The sequence below is a fragment of the Vitis vinifera genome, chromosome 1 (assembly GCF_030704535.1).
Source record: "Vitis vinifera cultivar Pinot Noir 40024 chromosome 1, ASM3070453v1".
Taxonomy (NCBI): Eukaryota; Viridiplantae; Streptophyta; class Magnoliopsida; order Vitales; family Vitaceae; genus Vitis; species Vitis vinifera.
The window spans coordinates 8136577-8146676 of NC_081805.1; the positions used below are offsets into that span (position 1 = coordinate 8136577).

At 34.5% G+C, this 10100-nt stretch overlaps 1 protein-coding gene across 2 annotated transcripts; it reads left to right on the forward strand.

Annotated features, from left to right (window-relative positions):
• The first annotated feature begins 626 nt into the window (after nt 1-626).
• Nucleotides 627-9112, forward strand: LOC100243082 (ADP-ribosylation factor 2). Of its 2 annotated transcripts, none has more exons than XM_002265838.4 (7): nt 627-1035; nt 1616-1785; nt 6767-6837; nt 7031-7150; nt 8200-8318; nt 8429-8510; nt 8776-9112. In XM_002265838.4, exons 2-7 carry the CDS (start codon nt 1638-1640, stop codon nt 8779-8781), a joined length of 546 nt encoding a protein of 181 aa, XP_002265874.1. In that variant the 5' UTR covers nt 627-1035; nt 1616-1637; the 3' UTR covers nt 8782-9112. The 2 variants fall into 2 exon arrangements, with proteins under 2 accessions (XP_002265874.1, XP_002265983.1); XM_002265947.4 differs by having other exon boundaries at nt 918-1035; nt 1594-1785.
• The last annotated feature ends 988 nt before the right edge of the window (nt 9113-10100 follow it).

Consider the following 10100-nt stretch of genomic DNA (forward strand, 5'->3'; position numbering starts at 1 on the left):
GGTCCTTTTTGCTACTTCCTTGATGGCCCCACTGTTGTCATCTGGACCAGTTTCATCATTTTCAGGCCATATTTTTTTTTCAATAATTAAAATTTTATGTACTATCAACATAAAGGTTGTATTTATGATCTATAAAGACTATACGGAATTTTAATTATTTTAAAAGTAAATATCAAAACACATTTTTTCAACTGAAAGCATGATGCGACAAAGGCCAAGATCCGAGCCTCCAGGCTGTGTGGTTACACAAATGCAGCATTCGAGGCCGAAGTTGGTATAACCTCTGCTCCATCAATTTTTGGCCATAACCCATTTGACCACCCCCTTTGTTGCCATGTTTTTTCTTCAGTTTCCTTCTTTGTCAAAGGTACTTCAAGCGGACAGTAAGGGACTGCTGTGAAGAAAGCATCTGGTGAATTTGTGTTATATTTAGAAAACAAAAATTAGTGACATGACAGAAATTATGATGGATCAAATAATCAAAAAGCCCAAAACATGATGCCTTAGACACGTCAACGAGAGGACAGTGGCATTTTACATGCACTACGTTCACTTTATTTAACCAATTACCTTGGGGCAACACATTGATATTATTAAACAGATCGGTATCCCATTCACTTCACATTGCCACGAAAATATTTTAATATATATATTTTAAATACAACGGCTCACAATTCTTTTCTTTAATTAAAATATATATATATATATATGTTCAAAAATCCCTCTGTAATATGTGTTGATAATTGAATTGATCGGAACCCATATATTTAACATATGGGTGCAAATATTGACTTGGAAATTGGTCCTTCTCGGAGGCTTGCAGCACGGGGGCGGTGAGGTGCGAAGAAATTACGCTTAGGAGGAGGGGCGTTTTCGTCATCTGGGTAAACAAAATTAAATTGAAAACACCGGCGGTTGTGTCCTTTAAATTGGCTCTCTAATTGACGATCCTCACCCCATATTCATATATTGCGCGTTGCTTCCAAGCTTTCATTCCTTCTCAGATCCCTCTGCCAAAGCGCCAGCTCTTCAAAGGTGAATTTCGATCTCCTCCTCTTATGATTTCCTATCATTGTTTCTTCTCATTTCCTCAACCATTTCTGCTTTTATTTCCATCTTATGCTTCTGGAGATCCATTTGCTTTTTGTTTGGTTTGCTAGGAGCCCTAACCAAAATCGCTCTACGATTTACAATCTTCTTTCTGCATTATTAGTTTTCATTTCCTTACCGTTTCTTCCGATGTCCGAGCAGCCAAACGGATGATTAGGGTTCTCTCCGTTCGTTTAGGTTTTGTCTTCAGATTTTTGGAGGGTCTTGTTTTCTTTGTCTTCTGATCTGAAGATCTTCCTAATATGTCTCGGATCTGTTGTCTAAAACATCACTAATCAAATTTGAATTTCCAAGGGCGCTTCACGAGGTCGATTTCGTCGTTCATGAGATGATCTCCTTGTGTTTATTTATTTATTGTTGACGTTCTTGCCTCTACGCTATAGATCTGTCCGATCTGTTTTAGTTTCCGTACGATTTGAGCATTCATATAAGCTTATTTTGGATTTTAATCGATTTATGATATTTATATGTTAAATTGATTAGTATGTTACGGTTGGACGTGTAGGGATCCATAGCCTGAAAGAGATATGGGGCTGACGTTCACCAAGCTGTTCAGTCGGCTTTTCGCCAAGAAAGAGATGCGCATTCTGATGGTGGGTCTTGATGCTGCCGGTAAGACAACCATCCTGTATAAGCTCAAGCTTGGAGAGATCGTGACGACAATTCCTACCATTGGTGAGTCCTTTTATCGCACCAAGCTAATGTGTATAGTTTGATGTCAATTGTAAAATGAGTTATATCTTGTTTGGTCCATTTGGTTTCTACATTGTTACTACTTGAAGAGTGATTCTGTGAATAGCAGTTGAATTGTGGACTGTCCTGGGGTTTTTTATGTCTAGCTGTTCAATTTTTATTATTTATTTATTTATTTTTTAATTTTAAATGAAAGCTTTTGAGTTGTGAGTTGCAACCACTGAGATAAATTATGAAACTTTTCATGAAATATCACCAAATTTTTTTATTGTAAGTGTCCCTCTCCATGGAAAAATTAAAGAACATATTGTCTTTGTTGAGTTATGGCAAAAGCCATAAATATTCATTCCATGAGTATCTCATAACATGTATAATTAGCAAATACCTCAAATTCATGCCAATGTTTGTGTGTGGATGCTATGGAATATGCAATGACATTTAGGGATATTCTAAGAATCTTTGTTGCAATTTCCTATTTGTACCTCTCCTGTAAAAACTAAAATAAAATAAATAAAATTAAATGAACTTTTTTGCATTTCTTTCTTGATGAGAAAATATTCAGTGCCTTTGTTTTATCTGGAACCACTTCAACACTAGGAGTTGGATGTCAAAATTAAAAATTGGTAAAGTATTTATTGTTCTAGGAAAACTAAACCTTGCCATTCATGCCATCTCACATCAACACTAGGAGTTGGATGCCAAAAATGAAAATTGGGAAGTGTTTATTGTTCAAGGAAAACTAAACCTTTGCCTTAACAGCTATCAGTTTCCTTAAAGATTCTCAACTCAAATGACTGTTTTCCCTTACTTTATTATTCTTCACAGCTCACTCTACAAATCTTTCTTGTAAATCCTTTGAGGCAAACTTTTGTTTAAGCTAGCCCACAAGTGTCAAAAAGCATGTGGAATAATGAATTTGTGAAATAATGAAAGAAGTAGATCAAGAAAAGTAGGAGATTTCAATTGAAGTTATTACAAATTGTCAACCACTATTACCAACTTTGAAAGGAACAGAAAAAATACCAATAAATTAAACACCAATACTCATTTGAGTTATAGGATTGTGCAACAAAGATCTTCATCAATACATTCAATTAAAATAAGTTGATCCGATTTCAAGGTTTAATATAAGTTTTAAATAAGCTTTTTTATTCAAAGGATTTATATTGTCTATTACTATATCAGCATAATATTCATCTTATAACTAGTTCTTGTTAAAGGTGTAGGATTTTTAATTCCAAGGAACTTATACTACCAAAGAGGGAAGAGGGAAATTAGAGATTTTTCAAGAGCATACAGTGAAATTTGTGTGGGTTTTGAATGTTTAGAAAATCCTTTTTAGTTCAAAATGATTATTATTTTTCCCTTAATGAGATAGCTTTTTAATTTTTCTTTTCATCTTTACAATCCCCTAGCTTGTCTGAAGATGACACAACATGAATGCAAGGTGATACCACGTCAATATGGTGACATGATATCATGGAGGCATCGGATCCTTGTGATTTGAGTCTCTCACCCAACTCAAATACCTAATACAATCCTTTTCAGTTATAAGAATAAGGATTCTAAATAAGATTTATCCTTCAGATAATTTTTCTCCCTACAATTGACTCTTCATTTGATAACTAAATTTTACTCCTAACAAATATTATTGATTTGCAAATTTGTTATTGATTTGGTATTTAATTTTTTTTTTTTTTTTAGTTTTTAGTATGAAGATGTAAAAATGTCTTCATACTAAAATGTTATTTGCCAAAAAAATATTTACTAAAAAATATTCTCGTTATGAAAGTACAAAACTGTTTTCATGCTAAAATGTTACTTATAGAAAGTTCCCAAAAAAAAATTTACTTGTAAAAAAAGTGTTGATAAGATGGTATAAACGTGTTATCTAATATATTTCACATCTGAAAAAAAAAGAGGTACCCAAGAAAGAGAAGATTTAATATAATAATCTATGGTGGTTGTTGTTGTTGTTGTTATTATTATTAGGGATACCATATAATAAATATTTATTATTATTGAATCAGAGTTATTATGTAAGCATTATCTGATAATGTTTGAATTTAATTGATACATTATTGAATGTAGTAACATTCCTTGAGATTCTATTCAAGTCTCCATTCGGTGATGATAGGTTCTATTAGTTTGTCTAAATTTATAAATTAATATTTTATCAAAATATCATTTGATATTCCATGTTTCCAAAGGGTCCTGATATTTTGATCCTTGTTTGTCCCACTAACCATGCATCTAAGTGACATTAGCATACCTCTTGCGGTAAAACTGTTCCTCCCTCTACAATTGGTGTAGAATATAAGTTTTCAAGAGCATTCTATTTTCAGAATGCCTGTTGCAATTGGTTTTACTGATAGATATTTTGCTGCCAGTCAGTATGCTGGGCCTGGTTACTTTGGCTAACACTTTTTGTAGACATGGGTCCAGGCAGCATTCTATTAGCCACAATCAATAACAAACACCAGTTATCACCTTCAAAGATGTACAAAAGTTGGTTAAAAAGAAACCAACACCACAACAAAATCATTTCCTTCTCAGAAGGGGTAAAACCCTCTGGATGGAAGAACAATATACACTCGAGGGGAAAGAAAGTATCCAACAAAAGAAGCCAAGTGCATTGCTTCTTGTTTAGTGAACTGGTAAGCAACTTAATTAGCTGAACAAGGAACCCAAGAAAAAAAGCAACCCAAAATATCTATGATTTTTCGCATCTAGTTGGCAAACTTCCATGAACCTTTCTCCCTTTTGGACACCCAAGATATTACAATAGTAGAATCTCTTTCCACAAATAGCTTGGATAGACAAAGTTTTAGCCTAGTGTAAACCCTTAAATAATGCTAATATCTCTGCCTCAATAGCCAACCCTTGTTTTGCATGCTTAGAGTAAACTCTCAACACTACTTGAATGATCTCTAGTAACTCCTCCTATACCCAATTGTGTAGGATTGCCTAGAGAACATTTGTCAAAATTTAACTTTATCAACCCATTGGAGGGGTAACCAATCTATCATTACTTTCCTCTTTGACCTGTTTGAGCAGCAAGGATTCTTCTAATCTGGCAATGACATATATAAAGGAAAACCTGCAAAAGGTTTTGTGACTAAGGTCCATAGGGAGAAAAAAAAACGTAAATCAAATCTCAAATGGCATCTACAAATCTCCATTTGTCTTCAAATATCCTTGCTTTCCTTTCTAACCAAATCAAGGATAAAACAGCCATCTGTCAAAGAATCTTATCTCTAGGTAGGCTGCCAAAGCCTTTAAGGGAGATTCCCAACATCTTTGGCTAAGCCTCCAAGAGGAGTCCATTCGAGATTGGCTATGCTGAATGGTCTATGCCAATGTTGTAGTGCAGTGGGACAGTTAAAAAAAATATGATTAGCTGATTCACTACTCTTCAAAACACATAATTCATTGATCTAGGCAAAGTGTTTTGTAGGGCTTCCTCAATTGAAGCAAGTCATTGGTATTAACCATCTTATTAACCACAAGCCAAGCAAAAACGTTAACTTTTGGTGGAGCAGCTTTTGAGTTCCATATTACCTTAGCAGGAGCAAAAGGGGGCAAAACAGGAGAGGCATGCAAGGTTGAGAAAGCTTACAGAAAGCTCATCGAGAAAAGACTTGAGGGAATCAAAGAATAAACGTGAGGGAAGGCTCATAGAAAGATTTACGCCCCTCTATGCATTATTTTGGACAATTGGAAGGAAAGGAATTGAACAGTGTTTGAAAGTGAGGAGCAGCTGGTTCAAGCACTAAGAGTATGTTAAGTTCTCTTATTTCCCCAATAGATTATGATGGCTTGTTAGTTAAAGTAGGTGCATAGCATATATGGCTCAGGCACATCTTTGAATTTGTGTACTGCAAAGTAGATGAAGGATTAGATAGCACTAGCTATAATGCATACATGGGTAGCTGGAGAACCACTCATAAATGAATGTGCCAACCAAAAAACAATCAGCATTCTAGTTTTTTGTTAGGAAATTGAAACTAACATAATCCATAAGTTTAGAAAAGCTGGTTCTGCTGAAACGTAGCTGATGATAACAGTAATAATAAACTTGGACCAATTCTGTGCAATAATTCTGGAGGTTCATTTTTGTTTTCCCTGGAAAGCATGAAGCTAAAGAAAATATCTGAATTGGTGTAGGTGGTGGAATTGATTTTTTTCTTCTCCTTTGTTCCCTAGTGGTAGTATTTGGAGATCGAGTGCACCTTCTAAGGTGGCTTTCTTTACTTGGGAAGCTTCTTGGGGAAAAGTCTTAACTTTGGACCAACTTCAAAGGAGGGGGCACTTCTTGGCAAATAGGTGTTTTCTTTGTCTCTCTGAAGTAGAGACGGTTGATCACCTTCTTCTTCATTGTGCAAAGACTCGAGTTCTTTGGAATCTTCTTTTCTCCCTCTTTGGTGTGTCTTGGATTCTTTCTTGTTCACTTAAGGAAACTCTTCTTGGGTGGCATGGGTCGTTTGTGGGTAAAGCTCGTAAAAAACTTGGCAAACGACCCCCTTATGTATATTTTGGACAGTATAGAAGGAAAGGAATTTGCTAGTGTTAAGTAATGAGGAGCTTTCGCTCCAAAGATTGAAAATTTCTTTTGTATGTAACCTATGGTCTTGGGTTAAGGGTGTCCATAGATTTGAGCCCTTTTTCACTTGTAAGCTTTATTGATTGGTTAGGTTTTAAGTAAGGGCAGATGATGTTTTTTGTTTCTATCCTTCCCCCTTTGGTTTGAGCCTTTTGGCTTCTATTGTATACTTCTTGTATACTCTAAGGGCACTATTTTTGGTGTCCCCTCTTTTCTTTATATACAACTTTTCCTTATCTATAAAAAAAAGAAAAAATGATTTTTTTTCTCATATTTTAGTTTCTGATTTGTTATTTTCTATTTTGGTTTTTTCAACAATATGATCACTATGGTTGAGCAGATATTCGTAATTATTTACAGGATTCAATGTGGAGACCGTGGAATACAAGAACATTAGCTTCACCGTGTGGGATGTCGGGGGTCAGGATAAGGTATTAATATTTGTCTATGAACCATATTCTGCTATTCATTTCATATTTCAGAATATATTTATATATAGCCATTATTTCTGTAAGATTTTTACTGTCTCTCTTTCTTTCTGTCATGCCGTATCTCATTGACAAAGTTACTGCTAAAATCTTTATCCATATAATGGCTAAAAAATGCAGTTTGATTCTTATACAGATTCGTCCATTGTGGAGGCACTACTTCCAAAACACTCAGGGTCTTATATTTGTGGTGGATAGCAATGACAGAGATCGAGTTGTCGAGGCCAGGGATGAGTTGCACAGGATGCTGAATGAGGTATCTTACTTTTTAGTAAAATCTATCTGTGTATAACATTCATAGTCATCAGACAAGAACTGATGTTCAGGCCAGCCAAGAGGCCAGGAGCATTAGTTAATCTGTCAGTCACTCCATTGAACTATGGCAGTATGAAGTATTTATCTTTTAGAAAGCAAATAATTGCCGAGACAGAATTTTGATTTGAAAAATTGCACCTCAAATACCATTTGAGGTGCTTGTTGCTTTCTGAAATAATCTTTGAATTAGTAATTTCAATTAACTTTTAAATATTATTGTCATTTTGGAAGGCAATATAGCTAGCTGGAAAGGCTTGTCTGGGAGAGGTTTGCTATAACTGTTTGCTCTCTCAAAATAGGTTACAGTAGCAATTTTATGGTTAGGGTCCATCTTAATTTTCTTGTTAGCATGGTAGCACCTTATGAAACATGTTATGTTGCATGATATGCTGTTGATGAATATTGGGGTATATTGGATGAAGGAATTAAATTGAAGCAAGAGCAAATGGCATTTTTGCAGCATCACTTAAGCATGTTACTGGATGGTATTCTGTTGAGTCGTATTGATTTTTCTACAACGAAGTAATGAAGGGGACATGAATTATAACCATTAGTAATAATAATAATGCTGGTTAATTTAATCTGGCCAAAAACAAGTGGCAGATGCCTTATGATGTGCATATTGGGGTTTGTGCATAGATTGTAGTTTAGCTAAAAGATGGCCAAGAGGATTTGGCCAATGAAATCTTTGACCAGTCCATGATGTTGTGCTGGCTGCATAAGCAGGTGCTAGACAGCAATTTGTTTGTGTTATTACTTGTTAAGAAGAGCATGGAACTAGGAACGGCTTTTTGTGGCATCATTTACTTGCAATACACTATTTCTAAAGCTATTTTTTTTTTTTGCATGGCTGCCATTTTTTTCATGTCTTTGTTAGTGGGAGGAGGCAACAGAAACATTTATTTGACCATTCCAGTTTTCAGTTACATATCGAAAACTTAAAATAAAGTGGGAACCAAAAGAATAATGTTAAATGATTTCTGATTTCAGGATGAGCTCCGTGAGGCTGTGCTGCTTGTATTTGCTAACAAACAAGATCTCCCTAATGCTATGAATGCTGCCGAGATAACTGATAAGCTTGGCCTCCACTCTCTCCGGCAGCGTCACTGGTAAATTTTCTGGCTGTACTGCCATCTAATAGTTTATTTTATAGTCTCTATCTTGTCTTAAAAGTCCTACTGCTATCCGGTTTCTAATTTTGCTTATATGGTCTTTCCAGGTACATCCAGAGCACCTGTGCAACCTCTGGTGAAGGGCTTTACGAGGGATTGGATTGGCTCTCCAACAATATTGCTAACAAGGTATGAATTCAAAAATTCTTTCCGTCCTATAAACAAAGTTTTAGGGCCAGAATATGAGACTTCAATTTGACCATCTAATTATTGGACTCTTCCATCATTAATTACTGTCCGCAACCTTTTGATGCTCAAGTTCACTTAGATTGAACCAACTATCAGTGCTATTTCCAAGAGAGAACTTTATAAAGATGAACCTTGAGGTGGTGACTTATGTTTCTATTATTTTCTTCCCCCATTCTCCTCATGATATTTTCCCCTATGGTTGCAGGCTTGAGGCAACTGTGGAGTCTGTTCCTGTGGATGGGCGGTCCTGGATGCAGGGGTGAATATTATCTAGTCATCTTCGTTTTTATTCGTTTTTTTTTCCTTTCCTTTTTATATTTTTCCTTGAGACAGTTGGCTTGTGGTAATGCTTTTTTCATGAGGAAGCGTTTATTTAGAACAACATATTTGTAATAGAAGAATGGTTGGTTGGATATACATATACTTAACAAGTTTTTGTGGGGGCTGTGGATGTCACACTTGTAGCTGGTACCGAAACTAATTTGGTGTACATCCCATTTTGAAATGGATTTTTATAATATTATAGGCGTTGTTTCGTTTAATTCCATAATTTTCAATTGTTGGCATGATAGATGAGACAATCCGCAGGTATTCATTGCATGCAGTTATTTCAATGATCTCTCAAATGCATGGGATGGTTTTTTATTTTATTTTATTTTGAGACTCCTTCAGTGTATTGTATACCTCGCCAATGTTTAATTTTTTTGGAAATACCCTCTATTGTCAAATTCCTCCTCCAATATTCTAAGCAATTCTACATGCTTTTTCAAAATTACAGATATATTTGGACACTCAAATTTGTGAAGCTGTTCAGAAATCCTGCTTGTTATTTAACCTATTTTATGAATATTTTACAAAACTAAGAAATGTTGAATTACCCTTTTTCTTATGATTGTTACTTTCTTTTAATCTTCATTTAAGGACATGTTTGTTTATAAAATGAATCTAATTCCTATAAGCAATTGATGGAATACTGAAAAGTAGTCAACCCTGTAGATGAGAAAATGTTGAAAGGATGATTGGCATGAAATCATATTATACCAAAACGGTTCTCAAAAGCATGGACATGTTTGATTGAAAAACAATTGTTTGTTCTCAAGCAAACAATTTATTTTAAAATGCTTAAGCATTTTGGGTAATTGTTATTGAATTTTTTTGTTTAAAAATATGTTTGACAAAATAAATTTAAGAATATTTCTTCTAAAAAAAGGTTACAAATTTTGTAGGATTATATAAATTGATAATAGTACAAAAAATAATAGAACATTGAATAATTATCCTTCCAGTTTTTCAATATTAGTTTGGTTGTTTATTTTGTAATTTTATTATTTTTTTCAAATCTAAAATTGGATAAATTTGTAAATTGTACAAAATAGAATGTAGAAGATTGATTTCAATTGGTGTGTGAGATATGAAGGGTAGAAGACCCTTTTATGGACCTACAACATTTCTCTAGTCAACCAAATCATTAAGATAAACTTTTTGCTATTAATCATGGTATCATTTTTCTCATTACACTTTCAAACAAAT